The sequence below is a fragment of the Branchiostoma lanceolatum genome, chromosome 5, assembly GCF_035083965.1.
Source record: "Branchiostoma lanceolatum isolate klBraLanc5 chromosome 5, klBraLanc5.hap2, whole genome shotgun sequence".
NCBI lineage: Eukaryota > Metazoa > Chordata > Leptocardii > Amphioxiformes > Branchiostomatidae > Branchiostoma > Branchiostoma lanceolatum.
This window is the reverse complement of record NC_089726.1, coordinates 12,943,947-12,966,747: the sequence shown is the minus strand read 5'-3', so window position 1 is coordinate 12,966,747 and position 22,801 is coordinate 12,943,947. Positions and strand designations below refer to the sequence as shown.

Here is a 22,801-nt window from a genome sequence, read left to right as displayed (position 1 = left end):
TGTAACATATGTAGTTCATGGAAAGTGGAGCATCAACAGGTACCAATTATGCAAATAAATTCCTAATTTGCATGATTAATGCAAAAACAGCATAATTCATCTAATTGGAAAATTATAGGACTGTCAATATTGCAACATGTGTAAGTTAGATAAAGGTGTTTATGACCAAGCATATATTATGCAAATGTGTAAGTCATTTTTTTACCTGCTCTTACACCCGTAGCATTTTAAAGTAGAGCATAGCAGGTGGAGGGGGACTTGAGCAGATGAAAAGTTTTATAACAGGAACAAATTTCCATTCCTCTCCAACCATGTTGTGAAGTTAGCACCCAGAAATGCATGATGTACCAACTGCAAAATTTACATATACGTGCACGCCGACTGAAGACCGAATCGCTAAAAATTTTCACCATAACATTTTTAACTGTACTATGGTATTTTACTGTATATTTACTGTATAGAACGGCATTTTGCTGTACTTCACAGCGCAATTCAGGCATCCAATTCAATGGTCACCTGTAATCATTTGCAAACATTTGTAAACATTTGTAAACATTTGTAAACTTTTGTAAACTTTTGTAAACTTTTGTAAACTTTTGTAAACATTTGTAAACTTTTGTAAACTTTTGTAAACTTTTGTAAACTTTTGTAAATTTTTGTAAACATTTGTAAACTTTTGTAAACTTTTGTAAACTTTTGTTAACTTTTGTAAACTTTTGTAAACTTTTGTAAACATTTGTAAACTTTTGTAAACTTTTCTTAACATTTGTAAACTTTTGTAAACTTTTGTAAACTTTTGTAAACTTTTGTAATCATTTGTAAACATTTGTAAACATTTGTAAACTTTGTAAACTTTTGTAAACTTTTGTAAACATTTGTAAACATTTGTAAACTTTTGTAAACTTTTGTAAACATTTGTAAACTTTTGTAAACTTTTGTAAACATTTGTCAACATTTGTAAACATTTGTAAACATTTGTAAACTTTTGTAAACTTTTGTTAACTTTTGTAAACTTTTGTAAACTTTTGTAAACTTTTGTTAACATTTGTAAACTTTTGTAAACTTTTGTAAACATTTGTAAACTTTTGTAAACTTTTGTAAACTTTTGTAAACTTTTGTAAACTTTTGTAAACATTTGTAAACTTTTGTAAACTTTTGTAAACTTTTGTAAACTTTTGTAAACATTTGTAAACTTTTGTAAACATTTGTAAACTTTTGTAAACATTTGTAAACTTTTGTAAACTTTTGTAAACTTTTGTAAACATTTGTAAACTTTTGTAAACTTTTGTAAACTTTTGTAAACTTTTGTAAACTTTTGTAAACCTTTGTAAACATTTGTAAACTTTTGTAAACTTTTGTAAACTTTTGTAAACTTTTGTATACTTTTGTAAACATTTGTAAACTTTTGTAAACATTTGTAAACTTTTGTAAACATTTGTAAACTTTTGTAAACTTTTGTAAACATTTGTAAACTTTTGTAAACTTTTGTAAACTTTGGTAAACTTTGGTAAACTTTGGTAAACTTTTGTAAACTTTTGTAAACATTTGTTAGACTCTACCAGTCTCCCCGGGTCGCTGGGAAAATAGTAGAAATTGGCCAAATAGAGTCAAATGTTTGAAGGGAGTCGGCTACGGAGATAAGGTCAAATTGGCTCCTGGGTTGCCAATTTGACCTTATCTCCGTAGCCGACTCCCTTCACATTTGACTCTATTTGGCCAATTTCTACTATTTTCCCAGCGACCCGGGGAGACTGGTAGAGTCTAAACATTTGTAAACTTTTGTAAACTTTTGTAAACTTTTGTAAACCTTTGTAAACTTTTGTAAACTTTTGTAAACATTTGTAAACTTTTGTAAACTTTTGTAAACTTTTGTAAACTTTTGTAAACTTTTGTAAACATTTCTAAACTTTTGTAAACATTTGTAAACTTTTGTAAACTTTTGTAAACATTTGTAAACTTTTGTAAACTTTTGTAAACTTTCGTAAACATTTGTAAACTTTTGTAAACATTTGTAAACATTTGTAAACTTTTGTAAACTTTTGTTAACATTTGTAAACTTTTGTAAACTTTGTAAACTTTTGTAAACTTTTGTAAACTTTTGTAAACATTTGTAAACTTTTGTAAGCTTTTGCGACCTTTTCACTTTTGGAGATATAGTTTTGGGTGTGTCTGTGTGTGTTCCCGGACTACTGTAAGCAGCATAACTCAAGATCCTCTTGATGGATTACGATGATATTTGGTATGTGGGCGGGTGTTGTCAAGCCCAAATTCAAGGTCAATTTTGGGCCCCCTCGTATGTGATTTTGGTACTGCAGCAGAACTTGATTTTTTTCTATCTTTTGACCTATGGTCTTGATTTTTTGTGTGGCAGATAGCTGGTGATGTAATGAAGAAGTGGTGTAGGTTTGGGTCCCCTGGCAGCTTGTTCTGGAACTGCAGGGGCGTTATTGTGAAAATCTTCTAAGGAGAATAACTGAACAGAGGAACGTTGGATTTCCATGATATTTGGTATGCAGGTAGCTTGGACAGAGATGTACATAATGAAGTGCAAATTATGCTAATTGGGACTTAATTTGCATAACTAATGAGGAAAATTTATATTTGCAGTGTTTTCAATCATAAGACTCAAATATATGTAACATGTGTAGTTTATGGCAAGTGGAGCATCAACAGATACCAATTATTCAAATAAATTCATAATTTGCATAATTAATGCAAAAGCGCCATGATTCATCTAAGTGGTAAATAATAGGACTGTCAATATTGCGACATGTGTAAGTTTGTTAAAGGTGTTTGTGACCAAGCATATATTATGTAAATGTGTAAGTCATTTGCATAAACAGAATAGTTCATGGAGAAATGAGGTCTACGAACTCTTGTTTCTTTTTTGTTGCTTATGCCAGTTTATGTTATTCTCCAAGCAGAGGCTTCGATCGAAAGGGGTAGTTTTGTCCGGGATTTTTTACGTCCCTCTTCTCTCACACGAGAAGAGGTACGTAAAAAATCCCGCACAAAACTACCCCTCTCGATCAAAGCCTCTGCTTGGAGACTAAGTTTATGTTAAGGTCATGTCGCTTTCGCACTTCAGCAAAATTATCTGAGATCTAAGATAGGAAATGTAAAGATCTCACTACTTATGTGACAGTTTTTACCAAATAAGATTTCGTCGCTACTGGAAGTTCAGGGGTCCAGAAGTATGCATTGTTCTACCTTGCAGTATTCTTGTCTGCACTTCGAACCGAGTTGACTGAGATAATATCAAGTTACATGCGACACTGAATAGCTCTCGAACGTCTAAGATAAAAGCATAAAGCCCATCACATGTACAACTCCCACATACCTCTTTTATATATACTTCTGAGCAGCATGTGGATCCACAATAAACGCCCCAATTAGGCAGTTGTTGTAGTAGATGTATGTACTATTGCGTATAAAGACTGAAACAGAAAACAACACATTGAAGCCGTATGTTTCTTTATTAGTCAGTGTGATAAGTCTAATAAACGTGACGTCATTGTGAGTCCAATGTCGTCACAGTTTCCAGGTTACTGTAGACGGATGACGCGTCATGGCGCGTCACGTGAGTGATGTACACTTAAGCAGTCGTGCCGGTGGCTTGCTGGAACTGGTTCTGGATGGAGGCCACGATAGTCTGGGCGTCATCCACGTACGGCTGAGCGACGTTCAGGATGTCCTCTGTGGTGTAATCATGGTTTAAAAGAAACACATTAAGAGACACCTATGATAACGGTTTTTATCGGTACTGCAGCGACAGACGGAGTGAAAATGCCTCGCCATGCTGCAATGTTGCTGAACAACTGGCCTCTGTTGTAAACAAGAACTGCACTGCATCCAACCTTTCTTCACCGGTCAGTGTCCTGTACCTGATGGACATATGTGTACGCCTTGGCGACACTACATCCGTATGGTCCAGCGGTACTAGTAAGCGCATGGCTGCATCGCCATCAGTAGATCTACAATCGAAAGGAAGTATGATATATTGATATCTGTGCGATACTCACGGTAGGTCTGCTGCAGCTGAGCCTGCACGTTGTTGACCAGGGTGCTGCCGTGATCCAGAACCTGCTGACCCACGGTGGTGGCGGCGTCAACAAGCTGGAACGGCATCAGGCCGTTATCATCTTATCCAATGCCAGATGTAAGTGGCTACTAAAGGTAAAGCGGTCGAACCTCCGCATGAGGAGGAATCATGGCGCGTTTTCGTCAGCTAGTACATGTAGCGTAATGCGGCTTCGCTACGGCTCCTGTGTTTAGCCAAGCACATCGGATCACTACTCTACTCTTCTTGATTTGTGTGTTGGGTTAACGTTCTTTTACGTGCAAAGCTTACGCCTGAAGCTCCCTAGCTCATACACAGGGCCACCAGCTTTACGTCACCATCCGAAAGTGACTAGTATCATCAAGTAAAAAGTGTTATGTCCTTGTGTGTGTGTATGCCTGTTGATAACTAGTGTAAAATAAAATGACATGAAGCAACTGTGTGTATCCTTGTCTGCTAGCTGTGACCTTACCTGGTTGAAGGCCTGAGAGGCGGCATCAATGGCGGGCTGGAACACTGCAGCCGTGGTGGAGGCAAGATCGTCGAAGAACCCACGGGCGCGGCGCTGGTGGGAAAAGGAACAAGTCGTTGCTATAAGGATAGGCCTGCCACCACAGTTATCTCTTCATGAACATACTTTTAAAAGTGTACAAGAAAAGTATAGGTTCTAAATCATCTTAACATGTATTGGTAATCTAATTCTCTGTCACGCTAAAAAATTTTATCACAGAAAGAATATGAACATTTCCAGGAACGTTCTTTAGTGATCAGATTTAAGATTGTAATTGTCTTTGAAGACAAGTGTTCGAACCTCCTTGCTGACGGCGTTGCTGAGCTGCTTCAGGAGCTTCTTCGCCTTGAGCTTCAGCCCCTACTTTCCGACAATCTGGATGCCCTTCATAGACACACGGACTGCAATACAACAATATGGGTATTAGCCATATACAGAAAGTGCTGTGTAGGCTATGTAGAAAGTTCTCGTTTAGCTCGATGCACGTAAGTCTTCGTCATATAATCGTTATCGTAAGGCATTGAAGTGCCTGGTGTATGTCAGACTTGAGTATTTTTCTGGTAATGACTTTGTGTAAAGAAATGTAAGGGGAAAATGTTTGTCACTTACTTCCCTTGGTGGCGGGCTGCTCTCCGAACACGGCGTTGACGGCGCCAGTGATGGACTGCTGTACGTTCTGAATGGTCTGGGTGGTGTGCTCCAACAGGTCCATCACTCCGTCATGGAGGATCTGGCCGATCTCAGTCTGGAACTCAATCTACGGTGGAAACACACATACTCGTTTGTTTGTTTGTTTGTTAAGCAGGTATCTCACGATGGCGACCTCGCTGTAACCGAGCGATTTGACAAAGCGCTCAACGAATTTCATTCATACAAAACGAATCTTTTTATGTGTTTTGTCGTCTCTTTAGTCATACTTGTCATTTTGCATGATATTGCCATTATAAAGTCAATAAAATCAGGGTAACACAACTCTGCTTTAGGTCGCAGCGAGGTCGCCAACGTGCCGCAGTCCTCTGAGATACCCGCTTTAACATGTGTGCAACTGTATTACGTTGTGAAAATATGTAAGCTACCTCGCTATCATTTCAACGGTCAATTCAATATTTGTTTCTTCATATGAAGCTGCCGTCCGTAACCCATAGTCAAATCCACAGTTTCAGGACTGCAAAATGCCATTGCAGGCCTGGGCTTTGTTGGATCTGCTTAAAAGTCCCATTCCTGTGAATAAATGATGATACATCTCTTATATAGCCGAAAAGGGTGAAAATGTTAAAAATCAAACCCAACTACTATTCTTCAGCAGCTCCAGTTACGCTTGTTCCATGCACTCACAAAGTCACTTATGTGTGTGCACTACCATATGGTATGATCACACTGCTAAACCGGGGCCCGGTAGGGTTGTTTGCGTGAACGAAAAATATAAGTGTATGTCAAGAAATATAAGTTATGCTCATTATTAATTTTTTTCTAACGTTTTGTGTGTTTTATTGTCTTAAGTATCAAACATTTCGTTCCCGCAAACTTCCCGGCCGGACATTGGTTTGGAAATGTGCCCATAGCATTACCTGTCTCTTCCTGCCCGACACCAGAGTGTTGAGCCCATCACCGATGCCGTCGATGGTCTGTCCCACGGTCTCCTGGAGCGACTGTCCCGTCTCCACCACGGTCTGCTCGTCCACGATCCCCCAGTCCGTCAGCACACCCCCTACTCCCTGCACTACCGAGCCGGTCAACTGCTGGGCCGTCTGTCCGAGAATCGGCGTGTACGTCTCAAGGAGATCTATGTGGCGAAAGACAATGTCAAATCATCAATGCAATGTACTCATTAAGTTTCTGCGACAAACAACTTTGATATGAAGTTTAGTATATTTTTGAGGCAAGGCCAAAGAGCAGAAAGTGTAGCTTTATGATATCTTACCACAGTTCTACTAAAATCGCAAAACCCAATTATCATTAAAAAAAGGTTAGACATGTCATTGTCCACTGCCTCCGAAGAAGTCAAACCACCCTGTAATGCACGTAGAAACATCAAATAGATTTATAGCATAGACATTTGTTACTTTTCACGTTGTTGTATCTGAGTGTACCCTTGCAATTAGACTATGGGCATGATATATAATGATAAAGAAATTATGTCTGCAGTGTGTTGGGTTAAATCGGCATGTAGCCAGTACGTACCTTGGGCCGTCTGCTGCGCAGAGCCGAGGAGAGGGTCGATGAAGTTCTCGTGGATAGTTCCCAGGAGACCCGAGATGAGGCCCGCGTTCGCACAGGCGAAGAGCGCGCATAGTACCACCGCTGTCTTCATCTATAGGACGCGTACATATTAGTTCTTATGTACATCATTACTAAAGTAGCCACAACATACAAGGTTATCATGCGCTGGCCTATATTTGAGCCTTGTTTAGTATGAAAAGTAACGGAAACGATTCTATTCAGCCAAAGCAGAGTATTAGAGCAATGATATTTTTTTCCTTTCAGAATTGTCTCATTATCTTCAAGGCACATCTGCTTGCAGAGTGTCTTAACATATGGCACAACCAGAAAGTACAATTTTTGTCATATAACCATGATTACGTGACAAAATTGTACTTTGCTCTATTCTAAACAACAGATTCTTGCAATTGAGTATTGCATAAGTAGTACCTTGTCCAAATAGTTCGCTTTCGCACGAGTTGAAGAAATCGGCTTGAGTCCGTGTCTGTTCAGGTTCCCGCCAAAAGCTGTCCACTTTCCCTACGGTATTATTTATAACCTAACGTTTGTGCCGTCCGTCCAAAGTTCGCCCTGACGCAGCAGTGTTCCACCTCACGCCATACGTCCGACATCCGAGGACAAACACTCCGCTGTTTACTTTCACAGGTGGCCTTTCCGGACGGACCATAGCTAATAGCGTCCTTGTCGGTTTAACATAAAACAACCGCTAGCTCGAAGATAATTTGTCAATTGTAAAGAATTCCTCATTTCATAAGGCCTAGATCGTTAATGCATCCTCCAACTGGCTAAAAGAATTATCATTTTCTCAATATTCTATTTATCATGAGTTAACCTAGTCATTGAACAGCCAACCGTTGTCTTGATTCCCGGTTTCGCCGATAAGAAATATTATACGCATATACATATGGAATCGAAAAGTCTACATGAAAACGTTTGTTGGAATCATTGAAAAGGTATTAGGTAGGAAACCCTTTGGCGTCTAGAAGCTGGGCGTCAAAAAACGGGGGGGGGGACGTCTGTGTTTCAGAATGATCTTCTTTACTGGTCTGAAGCCTTTTACTGGCTACCACTTAATGATTTGAATTTTAATCATATGCACGATCCGGTCCAAGGATGTTCTCTTTAACTTACATAATGTGTGCCCAGCTGATGCCATCCCACGGTTGACCTTACATAGCAGGTTCCAAGATGGCTACGTTGATATACACCTGGGCTATTTGCCTGCGGCGTCGTGTCGGCGTAACGGTCAGGATGCTCCGCCCAGAAAACAGAGGTCATCTGACGTCCCACTGATGTTGTGCCCACGGGAAAGGCACTTTACACGACTTTCGTCACTCCACCTAGATGTAAAAATGGGTACCTGAATTCGGTTGGGGAGGTAGATAACAACCCACTGCCCCTACGGCCTCATAAAGTCTATGCTATAGATTAACAGTATATTGTGGGATTTTGGTGCTCACTCTGGTCAATATAGTAATGAATACCGAATAGAGAGTTTGAACGATATGATTAATTTGATTTACGCCCCAAAGCCAACTGCACTGTTGATGACTTGAGTTATGTTACTCAATTAGTATCCTCAGATAAGGTCATCACTAGCTTTACTGCTTTGAGCAAATCTACTCGTCGTTTCAACCATCTAGTCACTAGACCTTTAATGAATGATTTAGATAATGCCATCGTATCGTTCACGTTTGCTTCCAGTGTTACTTCTTTCAAACAAAAAAACGGCGATTGTTTTATGGATATCTAAAAGAAGCTGAGAAATGCTGAACAAAACTTCCAAGTAAATTTGATTAATCTTACATGGACATATACAGCGTAAGTGTTCTGTCGGTTGATAGATCTGCCGGTAGATAATTACATTTAATTATGGCCTAAGGTCACTCTCAGGCGAACACTGCAAAACGACGGGAAGAAGCTGGGATTACATTCATTGGAGGAAATGGCAGCAGCGGCACAAGACCGCAACCTTTGGAGAAGAAGTATACGAAGCCAAGTTGACCTATGCAACAAAGTTGCGGGAGGATCTAAGGTCTAAGGTAAGGTATGGTTTATGCTGACACACACACATCCACCTCCACAAACCGCTATGGGAAAGGCGTCCCATCGGGGCCATGTTAATATTTACTTACCGGTAACACCTGGGTACACCAGGGAACCTTATCGACCAACCCATTAACTTTGTCTGGTACAGAGAGGTTACATGAAGCTTATCTGTAGTGTAGGTCTGCGTAAAATTCCCTGACGAGAAATAAGAAAGTAAAATCATTTAAATGATTTTACTTTGTTATTTCTCTTGTCAGTCGTCCTGACGGGCAAATCGACTGATAAACAGTTTTTAATGCGTTAGTTGTGTTAATGTAGATTTGTTCAGTTCGGCTTCTACATAATCATAAAAGGTACGTAAAGCAGTTATCCTCAACTGAGGTGAAGCATGATGCTTTTTCGTGCAACTGGTAGACGTGCAATATCGCGTTTCCTGTAAAGCACACCAGATCACCCCTACTCTTTCAATGAATATTTTCTTACATGCAGGTGTTTGTCACTTGAGGTTCCCACATACACGGACCACCAGCTTTACGTCACCATACGAAATGACGAAAGCAATCCCTCGCACCATGCCCGAACGGGGTTGGAACCTCCGCCCTCTGGATAGATTATATCAGCTGATTTCCACGCACACAAGCTAGGTGTGTCGATCTCAACAGCACATGGCCGGAAATGACGTACCGTGTACAAACCATGACGTTCATGTGGTCTGACAGCTCGTGACACTCAGCTTTCAGCCCTACTTCGTTATTGCGTCATTTCTGTAGGATGCCATTAGATGTAACGCAAATACTAGATTGTTCAGTGACACAAAACTGTCAAGCTATAATTTGTAAATTGTTGTAGTTTCATGAAATTTATATGATTTCAAATGAATGGAATCACTAAGTTTGTATACATATTTGATACGGAAAACCGTATATTTCGTACAAAGTTCGAACGTGCACACATGTTCAGGCTAGGGCTATATAGGCCCGTCTTCTTGAAACTTACAATGCAGGACTTGTGATATTCATCTGAAGTACAGTTAGTAGGCGCCATCTGAGTAATGAGGCTTTTTAACGTTCTCGAGGCACTTTCTCGATCACGGGAACTCAATTTTAGGTCCCTTCGGGGAGATGAATGCAGCTTCAACCAGGACGCCCTTCCCCGGATTCGGACCGGAGTCCCCCCAGTTATCAACTAAAAGGAACCAGGAGCTCAACTGTGAGGCTGCTACCAGTTGAGCTACAGGGATATACCTGATATCATTGAAAGTAACGTATCAACCTTTCCAACTTTTGCCAATTTTAATGGTGTAGAAAGTATTTCTGTTTGCTTAGACAAAATGAACAGTGTGTAAGCCGTGTGCAGCTGATAATGAAATTACCAAACTAACATTGACTCGTACGGCTGGAGATAAGACTCAGACGGGTCACTGACCGATAGGTGACAAAAAAACTTTTCCACTAAAATGCAACTAATTTGAAACGTGTACCAAGTAGTGTGAAATAAATATTCATACATAGCCTATATAGTATTCATTTGTAACGCGATAGAAGTATTTCGATAACAGTTTAGAAGATATATCAAGATGCTACAGGATCTAGGAGCTGACAATCCTTGGCACTAGCCACACCTAACTATAACGTTACATTTGTCATTAGTCACTACAGGTTCAGTGTGAAGTGTCCCGGACGCCCTTTGTCTGTGTTCATCGTACACTCAACATGAACATTGGGTACATGAACTTACCTTGGCCACCAGCTTTGTCTTTGAAGTATCTACCTGAAGATATGAAAATACCCAATGCACCTGACATATTCAACGCACCGTGTACCACCTGAAGACTTGAAAATTGCCGAAATGATTTCTATCGTCTAAGCCTAAGGTCATTACCCCTTTGCTGTTAAATATTTCATCATCTCCATTATGTACAAAGTTGTCCCTCTACCAGCGACCCGGGTCCGGGGAACATGTCTTCTCGAGTCAGCTGCATACACTGTCCCTGTCCTGGATAGATAGGAACACCCCGGACAGGAGGGAAAAATGCGAATCACCATTAATTCTTGTTTATTCTTCCTGTAACCCTGTACCGATGTCCTCTAGAATTAATATACTGTGACTCGTAATGTGTGGTGGTACGAGGAGGGAGACATCACCGGCGGACATGATGTCAGACAGTAGGTGTGGAGCCAGCTGCCACGTTCACTCACTCACACTATAAATCAGCTCACCTGTCCATACTCTGCCTCACTTGATTCAAGCTCAGATCTTGCGCTACCAGCAACTCAAGGTGAGTTCTTTCTGATACTATACTGTCGTGTGTTTTTCTGATTTTATTAAGACGACGATCGTCCCATGCTGGACCTCGCTCATTCACATCTCATACTGTAGTATGTGCAATTGAACTTTCCTATACTCTGCGAAGCGTTGAATATAGACTCCCCAAATGAGTACGTGAGATAGAGATTGAAACTTAGTGAAAAAATTTTCTTCATCGGTCAACCATGAAGCTGAAAATTTTACAAACAGCAGGGTGAATCTAATTTTCTTTCATCTCTTGCAGCAACGCTAAAAGCAAAGCAAAATGAAGGCCTTCGTCATCTTCGCTCTCCTCGCTTTCTGCGGCGGCTCCCAGGCCAGTCTCCTGGACGATCTGGCCGCTGCAGCCACCGCCGCGTTCCAGGGTGTCATCGACACCGCCCAGCAGACCGCACAGAGTAAGTACAGACTCCTATCCTAGGAACTGCTTTGATGGTGGGAAAGAAATCCCAACTGAATTAGAGTTCTTACATACGCTGTACATACCAATTGGTATCACTAAACCAAATTACTTTCATGCATGCTCCATTTGAAGGAATTTTGTGCCGTTTCCGTCTCATTTCGGATTCAGTTACAATAATATAATATAATTCTTATGATTCTTTTTTGTTTGGCACAAGCCGAATCTGTCTTACATACATCACAGCTATTACGTATACTGTACAGCATCAATAGATGCAAGAAAAATGCAAAAGCAATGTTGAATTTTTGCACCGTTCTAGAAAAACGGATTTACTCTCCTATGGCAGCAACGCCAACGCGGATACTTACATACCAAAATACACGCTGATCCCTCTTCTACTTCCAGACCTTGTCGACACCTACGTGCCCGTGCTCGGCCAGGCTGCCCAACAGTTGGTGGGAGAAGCCATACAAAGCGCAGGAGAGTCGCTGACCGGCCTCATCAGCGGCGGGTCCAAGCGTCAGGCCGCCACCCTGCAGACCGAGATCGGACAGATCATCCACGACGGCATCATGGGGGTCCTGGAGGGCGCCACCACTGCCATCCAGAACGTGCAGAACACCGTCACCCAGACCGTGCAGAACCTCTTCGGCTCTGACCCCGCCCCCGCCACCAGAGGTACAGCATCTCTATCCCACACAGTAGTGACATAATGACCTAGTCGGTAGAATGCTCGCCTTGCATACGGCAGGTCGTGAGTTTGATCCCCAGCCGAAAATGGTTCATACTGCGTTCTCTACTTAGCACTAATAGCGCCAGTGAAAGAGTATGGTAGCTGAATAAACACCACTACCAGTAGCCTAGCCCAGTCCCCTGCTGTAGTGATTGCACAGAGTTGTGTGGCCCAACGGCTATTGAAACGGAGATGCGCGCCACCCGAATTAACCCTTTTAAAACTTTATAGTAGTGACGACATTACAGTCAGAAGCTACTAACACCGCGGAAAAAACAAAGTCCTTTTAATTAATGTAGAGATTTTATAGAATATTTACAGACAGTGTTTATTATCGTCAAATAACTTTCATTTAAATCATTTTAAGTACTTTGTGTTGAGTCATTTTCAAAAGTTCTTAATGAGTTGAATAGTTATTGAGAAACATACCTGTGTGTAAGATGTCTCCTTTTTTTCAGGCTCCCTTATCCGCATGTCCATCAAGGGTAAGATGAACATCAAGAAGGCCGGCCAGAAGATGATGAAGACCCTGAACTATGCTATCTCCAAGAAGGTAGACCACACTTCTCTGTCATCTCAGATTTCCGAGCATACACCAATTGAGACTGTTCAAAAAGAAATTACCTTAAAGGTTTCAGCTCAGTGTTAACTACCCTTTGTGGCATTTTGAAGCGTAATGACTTGGTACTTGTACAAAAAGACATGTTTTCTGTTATATTGTTTTGTTGTGCCCTACCAGTTTAATCCTTGTCAGTACTATGGTGCAACGTTACTTCAGCAGCGGGGCGTTAGAAACCTCCTCGTTTTTCCCGCTCATTCCATTTTAGTGAGATTTTTTCCCCTGGTGAAGAATCTTTCTCCTTGTGAACAGACCCGCGGTTTCTTCGACTCCCTGGCCTCCGGTGTGTCCACCATCTTCCAGCCCGCCATCGACCAGGCTTCCGCCATCTTCAACGGCGTAAGTTGTGGTTATACATACATTCCACATTTATATGCACATTCACATATTCACCTCATAGCTACGTTTTAGAAAGTTCTATCGTCATCTAACAGTGGACCTACCACAGATATCATATTCTTGGTACAAAAGACTAAGGAACGTATATCAGGTAACAACATCTTTATGTAAATCGTAGCAAGATTGTAGTAAATTATGCGTATGGTGGCAGTTGGAGTCACGTGATTGACATTTGTCCTGCAGCTCGTTGACACCGCCACCCAGGCTGGACAGCAGATCCTTGACCACGGCAGCAACCTGGTCAACAACGTCAGCGCCCAGCTGCAGCAGACCTACCGTAAGCACGAACAGAAGTTTCATAAACCTAACAGAGAAACGTTTTATCAAAGGTACTCTTTCTGAAATGGAGCTTGAGCAAAGAGGACTAGAAACGCGTTTGACCACAGTACACTGAATTTACATTGGATACCTTCAATTCAAACTACAATGGCCAACATCATACAACATGTTCCTACTTTGTTTTTGGAATTCGATGACCAGTGAAATTTTTGACTCAAGAATATATTCTACAAGAAACTAGAAATTTATGTCTTTTCGCCAAGCAGTATTTGTGTGTTGAGGAGGGGGAAGGGACAGAAAAACAGTTCAATAAAGGACAGAAAGGATAATCTGTAATCTGTTCGGTCTTGTTTTATCGTACAACAGAGGACATCCTGGACGTCGCCACGCCGTACGTCGATGACGCCCAGACTATCGTCTCCTCCATCCAGAACCAGTTCCAGCAGACCTTCGGCGATGACACCACCGCTTAAAGAAACAAGCAGCGACGGAACCGAGTTGCAGTCATATTCAACATCGGCAACTACACCACGCAAAATCACCGCGCGAGATCCTAGAATGAATAAAATTGACTAGAAAGAAATTTCTGCTTGTCGAGTGTCCTTTGACGATGAGTGTACAGATTAGATATTTGTCTACAATAATGAACAGTATAGATAAAGACAAACTATGGGCAATGTTTAATAACCAATTCAGAAACAGATATACAATTGTGAGTCGTCAGTAGGTACAGATTTTTAAAAAATCATAGCGTCATTCTATCAGTCATGTAGCATTGCCACAATTAGCCCAAGCCGTTGACCAACATAAGCAGATTCGCTGTAAAAGAGAGGGATGAAAAAAAGAATTCGGGACAGAACTGTCGAACTCTTCGCATTTGAAGAGCAAGATCATTTGAAGAGCTTTTGTGCACCACCGGACCCGTGCAGATGAAGAAACAGTGTCGCTGTCGGGTAGCTTTGCAACGGTAACCATTCGCCAATATGTCATGCTAGTGCGCTGCAGGATTTATACGCTCGTACTCTGTAGTTCCAAAGAAAAATCCTAGGGGCATATCACACTCGGGTGAAAGAATTATCTGATGATATTAATCATTCGAATTTCGACCTCAAAAAGCTACAAATATAGTCACCTTTTATTCATTCTTTTCAACCAAAGTAAAAACCCAGGTGAATATTTGATCTACGCGAATACTGGGAATAGATCAAGCAGAATAAACTGCATATTTTGTGGTGTAACGGCGCTTTCTAACTGGTACTTTCTCAATCGCACGCCCTCTGTCGACACCTGCGATAATAGAGCCACACTGCAGTGTGAAATGGTCCATCACCTGATCTGAAGGAACTAATGTTGCTTTTTGGTAAAGGCCATGTTGATTTGGTTAAGGCCATGTTGCAATTGATTTGGTTAAGACCATGTTGCAATTGATTTGGTTAAGGCCATGTTGATTTGATTATATGGATGACATCTTCTGATGCGTGTGTGCGAATAATAATAAAAAAAACGTTTGGCAAAAAAGAGTTCCTTTATCATAAAATCTACGTGGTCAGGAAGGTTGAACAAATGCCTAAACACATGGAGTATGGTATACCAAACAATCAATAGTCTTCATTTATGTTCTATCACATCTTCTTCGACTTTCGAATGGACTTTGGCATTCTAAGACAGTAGTATCCGTTTTTCGATACTACTTTATTTGCAATTTACGCATATTTTCTCATTTTCCAGCTGCTTTGTACGATTTATAGTATTATAGTAAAAAAACGTTTTCTTTAAACGGACGAAAATTGACGCGCGCGCGGATGTCATCCACATAATTGAATCACCATGGCCTAATTGCACAAATCGCTATAATATACACGGTAATGTTTGTCAATCGAGGGTGGCAAAAGCGCACTTTGCAAAACAGAGTGGATCAACAGAAGTAGTTTAACTAAGTCTTAGTACGACAGACTGTTATGTGTCGAGAATGTGTCGCCGTTAATCATAACATTACAACATCGACACGAGACCGCCTTCCCATCCAGCGTTTTACTGTTGGAAGAAAATTACAGTGGCCTTCTATATCGTATCAAGCTACGTGAGGCTCGTCAACAGCCCAACACGTGTTAAAGAAAATTATTGCAACATCAAAAAAACAACACATTGTGACGCCGCACTCAGGCAAACACGCTTATTTAAGCGACATCACTAAACACAAGGAACAAAACATGTGACGAAGTATGAAACATTAACAGTACGGGAATGATACAATGTCATGCAGTAATCGAGGTGCGAATAATGATACATATAACAAAAACAATTCATTAGCTTAATTATGAAAACGCTTAGTATCCAATATATACAGTTGAGTTATAAACCGAGTTTGCACATTGATATTTGATGGTAACAAAGAAGATCCATTAAGCAAAAGGTGTACGAAAGCATTATCAGATAAAGTATCAATATCTAACAAAGCTATTTTCAAGTTTACAAGTCTGTCAAGGAGGCATGAGCGTTGATAACTGTAGTTAGGGCAGTGGAGTAAAAAATGAGGAATGCTTGTTTGTTCCGCCGGAACATTCCTGCTCGATAACTGCACGTTAATCTCAGCGCACATCCTACAGGCACACAGAGGCGAGGGCGCGAGGCCATCAGTGATCCGGCGGAACCAATAGCCGGTAGGATAATTTCCTGTTGTCTCAATGACGCCTCAACAGATGGATCAAGCATAAATGAACGTAGATAACTCCGAATACAATTCACAGTTAGTTATCAGGGTTAAAGTCTTCCCTTTACTTAATTCACAGTGGCAGTGACAAAGTTCAGTCCTAAAGTCGACGAGTTGGTCCATAGAGACGGAAACGCCCTTATCATCATTGCTGAAAATTGTCGGTGATGTCATATAGGCGTGGTCTAAGGTCACTGACGCAGGGTGCCCTATCCGATCTATCACGTGCATTTCTGCCCAGTGATGGTGACACCAGGCTGCAACAAACGATGCAGCAAAACGTTGCAGTATGACCGTTGCTGTGGTAGTGCAACAAAGGACAAACCATTTATAAGTCCATCAGCTTTATACTATACAAGTAGCAGGGTTATGTTAGTGTGTGACACAATATGTACAGGAATGTTACGTCATCGTTGCAAATTAATCAAGGGAAGTAAAACTATGACGCACTTTGATGTCTCCAATGATAACATGAGGGACGAAATCTAGCGCCGATCTTGACGAAATCTAGCAAATAAACTCTCCAATTTACCTCAGTGTAAAAACAAACATTATTTACCTCCCCCTGAGGAAGATGCGTTTCCTGATTGTCACCTGTTGTGTCTCACAGGACAGACATAAATACGGGAGATGGGCGGGTGTGTGTCACATACCTGCAGACTGTACTGTCGTGAGCACCGCGTACCGACTCAAGACATTTATTCAAAGTAAGCTGTCCAACGATTTTGTTTTATAGCACTCAGTTTATTAATCAAGTTTTTTTTTTTTGTAACATTCTATTCAACGTTAACACTAACATATGCAGAACTGTAAAATACAGGAATTTGTTTTTACATTCTAGATGAAGAAGTTCATTATTTTCTTCGCCCTGGTGGCGTGCGCCCGCGCCGACTTCTGGAGCGACCTGTGGGACGGAGTGCAGGACCAGCTCGTGAATCCGATCGTGGACCACGCCCAGCAAACCGCCCAAAGTTAGTACTCATAGTTGTGTGGTTAGTGTTTTCAGTTATCACCTGACAAAATGTAGAGGTAGTCCGATTGCCTTTTTGAGCAAGTAGTGGCAGTGGGTTGTAATCCACCGTGTCTAGGGCACGGTATTTGAAGGCGGAGTCCACCCCTCTCCTTCCACCGCTTTTTAGCTTCCAGACCTTAGTAAGGTACCCATTTTTACATCTGGATGGAGTGAGGAAAGTCGTGTAAATTGCAAAGCATCAGTGGCAAGGGCACAAAATCAGTGGCATGTGAGGGGATTCGGACAAAGGACCTCTCGGTTTTGGCCCAAACACACTCCTACGCGACGCCTACTCTGGCTCATTGTTTGAAATTTCGAAAAATCATCCTTACACGTCACTTTTCATTCAATCCAGACCTCATCGACACCTACGTGCCCGTGCTCGGCCAGGCTGCCCAACAGTTGGTGGGAGAAGCCATACAAAACGCAGGAGAGTCGCTGACCGGCCTGATCACCGGCTCCGGGAGCAGGTTCGACATGGTCGGCGGCCTGGTGGACGTGCTGCAGAGCGGCATCCAGTGGCTGGAGCAGGTCGTGATCGGCGCCGTGCAGGAGATCAGCCAGAACCTCCAGGACAGCGTCGCCAACATGTTCGACAGCTCCGAGAAGATGCTGGGTGAGAACACCGTTCTTGTTTTTGTATTCTTATCATCCGTATCTTTGATTGCCTTGTTGGAGATCTAATTTTTTAGCTTTACAAGTGGCGGCGAGGATAAAGTTAACTTTAGTACGTCGCTACTTTCTCTTGTCCCTTTTGTGTGTTTTATGTTTTGTGAATACAAAAAGATGCAAACTCTGTTCAGTCCAGAACAGATATACTGTTATCTAACACAACAGCTCTTACCAACGTCTCTTTCAACCTCGTCAACTTTAGATATCGGAAACGAGGGTTCTACCATTAACCAATAGAGGAGTTCAATCACGTCTCTTTATAACACGGTGACAAATCTCGAATATATACTTTTCTTTGGTGAATGAAATACTGATGGAAAGTCATGATTTATTGTCAGTCCCTGGTCTCGCCATCAAATCTCTCTATGAAATCTGTTCTCACTTGCATAAGAAATAGTTATATTGCATTGAGTGTCCTTCATAATCCATGACTATCCTGCATCACTGTGCGTTTTTAACCTTTGTTCCAACATAAAATCATCCTCCATATTTTTTTCAGTTGATATGAAGATGATCAACAAGAAGAGCAAGGGGGTGATGAAGAAGCGCGCTCAGCAGATGATGGTGCAGCTGACCAAGTCTCTCAGCAAAATGGTGAGTCTCTTCTGTCTCCAGATGAAAAGAAATTAATCTTGATACTTTTGTGGACGTTGTGCAGGATTTGTAAGGAAAGTATCGAGAACGTTGTTGACGTTGACACAAAGCGTTCACATTTCGCCCCCTTCCGTAACTCCAGGCCAAGAGGCGTGGCTTCTTTGACGACCTCAGCGCCGCCGCCGGCCAGCTCTTCCAGCCTGTTGTGGATGCTGCCACACAGTCCTTCAACCAGGTAACGCAAAAATACTGCAGCTGCAGCATAACACACTGTACTTCTATCTATAAGACTACCATTAGATCTTATAAGGAAAATGTAGGGGACAGTGGTCACACAATGGGTCAATACTGTACTACTATCTCCCAACGTATATGATATAAACATTCACCTAACCTTGTTTGTGTTTCTCCTTCGTCTGTTGACAGCTTGTTGACGCCGCCACCGCTGCAGGACAACAGATTGTTGACCACGCGACCAACTTTGTCGACAACATCAACAACACTCTCCAGCAGACCGCCGGTACGTACTTAGCGGCTGTAAACGTATGAAACTCAGAAAACAGAATGTATTATTTTTTATTTAAGGTATTTTAAAGTGTTACACTCATGCACCGCTAAACCATTCAGGAACATAGATGTTGTAAAATGTAATACTCACACTGTCACTCACAAAGACCTGAGCATTTGTACAGTTACTTAGGCAGCTGAAAGTGAACTAACAGTTCGGTAATCGTACCACAGTTGGTTGGACAGGTTGGCCTCTACGTAACACATTCAGATATAGTTATTAGTAGATTTTGGTCGGGGAAAGACTACGAAAATGAAACCATAAGATGAGCCCTATTTAACCTGATTCCACAGTGCAGCTGCACGATATGAGATTAAAATGTTACATACACCTCTCCCCCTACAGGCCAGCTCGGAGCCGTTGTCCAGCCCTACGTTGATGACGCCCAGGCCATTGCCGGCTCCGTCACCAACCAGTTCCAGGAGACCCTCGGCGCCGATACCTCTGCTTAAGTTACACATATACCTCATACCAGGGACACACTGGCTGACAATGTCTGTTCCACTGTGTCGTGCCGTCCTTTATTTTGTCAAGTACGCACAATAAAATATTTGTCAGAATATTAAAGCCATTGGGTCGTGTTGTTCTTTGGTCTTCCTCCTAATCTACATCGGATATAACTTCTGACTGCATCAATCACACGAGACTATGGAGAACATAAATTGCCCGTGTTGGAAGGCTCGTTTTTAGACATAGAAACGGTTTTTTTTCTGGGCGGAGAAACTATTAAACTTTTATGGAGGTGTTGGTTCATACAGTGTTAGAGGTTTTACATAGAAGGTCAGCATAAATATGCACAGATATCTATTTGTAAAAAATTGTGAATTTTCTGACTGATGATATCATGATTTCCAAACGCGCAATGTGCATGTGATGTATTAATATTTCAATATCAATAGTACGCGTCACTGGGGCTACCTTGCAAGTGCAGTTGGAGATCCATGCTGTCCAGGCAGCTAAAACAGGAAAAGCTGGAATGATGTACAGCGCAGAAGGAAAAACGGATCCGCAGATAAATACTATGCAATAGCTGAGTCAGTTGAGACTAATTTTCGAATAGGACTACATGTACATGTATTTATCCATAGCCGATGCTGTAGGGCTGATATCAATTAGGATTTTACCATGGTCAATAACGAACGATTTTCAAATGGTTTTCAAGATGGCGGCAGAGCTGATACGTCTATAACCCAGCTCCCCGTCCGTGCCGGTTCTTTCATTCATATCCCCTGATTTTCTACATTTGAGACTCCCAGCTTGTGCCCAACATCTTAGCTTTGGATGCCTGTACACGGGAGGGCTAAGAGGAAGCGAAAACAGGACCCCCGCAGCTCGACTTCTGACGAATCCTTCAGAGAGGAGGGGGTGACTAGTACCAAGATGGCTGCTGTGTCACTGTCCAGTATTGCAAGCCAGCTAACTGCTCTGGCAAGCCAAACCTCTGCAAGCTTCGTGAAACTTACAGAATCAGTCTCAAACATGAGCGAAGATATCAAGACCTTGCGGCTCGAAGTGTCAAGTGTCAAAGACAGCGTGATGTTTGCACACCAAGAAATCGAAGGGGTCAAAGTGGACGCGAAGAAAGAATCGGAGAATCTCCACAAACGCATCAACGAGCTTGAAGATAAACTTCTTCACAACGAGATCTACTCTAAGAAACAGAACCTTCTTCTCTGGGGGATCCCGTCCAAGACAGAAGAAGATGTGGTCGAAGAAGCCTACGACTTTCTTGTCAATAAACTGGGGGTCGTGAATGCCAGGAATTTCTCTTTCGTCAACGTGCACCGCATGCCGCGGATGAACGGTAATCCTATCATTGTAAAATTTGTTTCAATGCTTGAGCGGGACAACGTCTTGCGCCATGCCTACCGTCTCCAGTCAAAGTCAGGGATCGGAGTTAGCGAGCACCTTCCTGTGGCGATCCAGAGGCAGAAACAACAGCTCCGCGAAGCCTTCAAACATGCCAAGGCCAAGGGCGCCAGACCCAGGTTCCGACTCCAAGGAGCAACCATGACCCTCTGCGTAGCAGGAAAGACCTTCACATCACCTGAGGATTACTTCAAGTCTTCTCATCAGGGACAGTAAATATAACTTGTATTATTTAAGCCGGCACGTCTGGGCGTCTGGACTTTTCATCCAGAATATCTTGATCGTCTGTTTCATTTCTCTCTCTGAGTCCCTTGAAATTTTTGTTCTGTTTATTTGTATTTAGAACGGACGAAAAAGGAGGACTGTATAGGCCGAGAGAGACGTTTTCTTGAGAACTTACCGTGTTTTGCTATTTACTATGACCTATAAAGTCGTAATTATGTATCCCATCGTCTGTATTCGTTTGTTTGTATTCCGTCGTAAGTCACTTGAAAGCATCATTTTGTATTTTGATATGTATGTATGTAATCGGGGATTAGTCAAGCGCATATCCTTCCCCCTTCCCCGTGTCTTCGTGACAAGTTTGCTGCCCTTGAGACCTCCGCCTTCTGTCAATTGATGCTTCTCAAAAACCGGGCAGTAACAGGGAGGATTAGTTATACACGGTATGAATTTGTATTGAACAAAGGCCCAGTTTTCACGGCTATGATCTACTGCTGTACAAGTTTGTTTACACTTTACACGTGGTTACTGTTGTTGTTGATTGTTTTATCAAATGATGTTCACCCTAATCCGGGACCCACCTGTTCAAGTACTACATCCAAATACCTGAATATCTTACACGCCAACGTTAATAGTATAACTGTAGGGACGAAGCTGGATGAGCTTTCTTTGTTGTCTAAACAATTCAAACTGGACATTATTGCAATTTCTGAGACGTGGCTAAGTGACGTTGTTACCTCAGAAAACCTTACTGTCCCGAATTTTCAGCCCCCGATCCGTCGAGATCGAAACAGGCACGGCGGAGGTGTTCTGGTTTACGTTTCGTCTTCTATTGCTTTCAAACGGCGCACAGATCTTGAGCCCCAATCGTTTGAAGCAATTTGGGTTCAGCTGAAAATCAAATCTTTTAACATTCTACTTTCTGTGTACTACCGGCCGCCCGGTCAGGATGCAACTACTGCAGCTGATTTTCTGTCTTCATTTTCTGATTCTGTCCAGATGGCGAGAATGTCGCGTCCCGATGCCATTATAGTTGTCGGTGACTTTAATGCAAAACACCATCAATGGTGGCACCTGGACACGACTTCTCCCATTGGCTCCGAGCTATACCAAATTACTCAGCTCCTGAATCTTTCACAAATTGTTAATGAGCCCACCTGTGACCTTTCGCGTCACGCTTCCCTTATTGATCTTATACTCACCGATGCCTCAAACTATGTCGACTCGGTGTCAGTCCAAGCCCCTCTTTCACGATGTCACCATTGTCCCACCATTTGTTCCATGGCCTTTTCGATGTATGTACCCAAACCTTATGCACGGACTGTATGGGATTATTCTCGCATTGATTACGATAAACTGTCTGAATTTTGTTCCTGCTCGGAATGGAATGACATTTTTCTCCTTCCATCTGTAGACGAAGCTGCGTCAAAACTATGTCAACTTATTATTGAGGCAAAAAATGTTTGTATCCCCAGCAAAAGCATATTAATTAGACCAAAAGATAAACCCTGGATAACAAAAGAAATCCGGAAGCTTATGCGATCCCGTAATAAACTTCATAAGTTGGCTAAGCT

At 41.9% G+C, this 22,801-nt stretch overlaps 3 protein-coding genes across 3 annotated transcripts; 2 read left to right on the top strand and 1 right to left on the bottom strand.

The window, feature by feature from the left end:
- Positions 1-4,532: 4,532 nt before the first annotated feature.
- Positions 4,533-7,354, bottom strand: LOC136435230 (uncharacterized). Its single transcript, XM_066428535.1, has 6 exons — positions 7,221-7,354; positions 6,753-6,882; positions 6,140-6,354; positions 5,181-5,328; positions 4,872-4,972; positions 4,533-4,625 (listed from the first exon to the last, which is right to left on the bottom strand). The coding sequence occupies exons 2-5, from the start codon at positions 6,880-6,882 to the stop codon at positions 4,932-4,934; spliced, it is 534 nt and encodes a 177-aa protein (XP_066284632.1). The 5' UTR covers positions 7,221-7,354; the 3' UTR covers positions 4,533-4,625; positions 4,872-4,931.
- A 3,651-nt stretch (positions 7,355-11,005) lies between these two features.
- Positions 11,006-14,163, top strand: LOC136435229 (uncharacterized). Its single transcript, XM_066428534.1, has 7 exons — positions 11,006-11,118; positions 11,392-11,545; positions 11,956-12,228; positions 12,742-12,836; positions 13,155-13,241; positions 13,485-13,578; positions 13,947-14,163. Exons 2-7 carry the CDS (start codon positions 11,413-11,415, stop codon positions 14,051-14,053), a joined length of 789 nt encoding a protein of 262 aa, XP_066284631.1. The 5' UTR covers positions 11,006-11,118; positions 11,392-11,412; the 3' UTR covers positions 14,054-14,163.
- Positions 14,164-16,916: 2,753 nt separating this feature from the next.
- Positions 16,917-19,703, top strand: LOC136435228 (uncharacterized). Its single transcript, XM_066428533.1, has 7 exons — positions 16,917-16,997; positions 17,132-17,261; positions 17,658-17,918; positions 18,474-18,568; positions 18,711-18,803; positions 18,995-19,088; positions 19,482-19,703. Exons 2-7 carry the CDS (start codon positions 17,132-17,134, stop codon positions 19,586-19,588), a joined length of 780 nt encoding a protein of 259 aa, XP_066284630.1. The 5' UTR covers positions 16,917-16,997; the 3' UTR covers positions 19,589-19,703.
- Positions 19,704-22,801: the final 3,098 nt, after the last annotated feature.

Bases quoted from the DNA above. Each gene is read 5' to 3' on its own strand.
- LOC136435230 (XM_066428535.1), bottom strand. From the start codon at position 6,882: ATGAAGACAGCGGTGGTACTATGCGCGCTCTTCGCCTGTGCGAACGCG. The intron at 6,355-6,752 runs GTACGTACTGGC...TTCGCCACATAG, and splicing joins TGCGCAGCAGACGGCCCAAG to ATCTCCTTGAGACGTACACG. The intron at 5,329-6,139 runs GTAATGCTATGG...TTTCCACCGTAG, and splicing joins TGTCGGGCAGGAAGAGACAG to ATTGAGTTCCAGACTGAGAT.
- LOC136435229 (XM_066428534.1), top strand. From the start codon at position 11,413: ATGAAGGCCTTCGTCATCTTCGCTCTCCTCGCTTTCTGCGGCGGCTCC. The intron at 12,837-13,154 runs GTAGACCACACT...CCTTGTGAACAG, and splicing joins ACTATGCTATCTCCAAGAAG to ACCCGCGGTTTCTTCGACTC. The intron at 13,579-13,946 runs GTAAGCACGAAC...ATCGTACAACAG, and splicing joins CCAGCTGCAGCAGACCTACC to AGGACATCCTGGACGTCGCC.
- LOC136435228 (XM_066428533.1), top strand. From the start codon at position 17,132: ATGAAGAAGTTCATTATTTTCTTCGCCCTGGTGGCGTGCGCCCGCGCC. The intron at 17,919-18,473 runs GTGAGAACACCG...TATTTTTTTCAG, and splicing joins CAGCTCCGAGAAGATGCTGG to TTGATATGAAGATGATCAAC. The intron at 18,804-18,994 runs GTAACGCAAAAA...GTCTGTTGACAG, and splicing joins CCACACAGTCCTTCAACCAG to CTTGTTGACGCCGCCACCGC.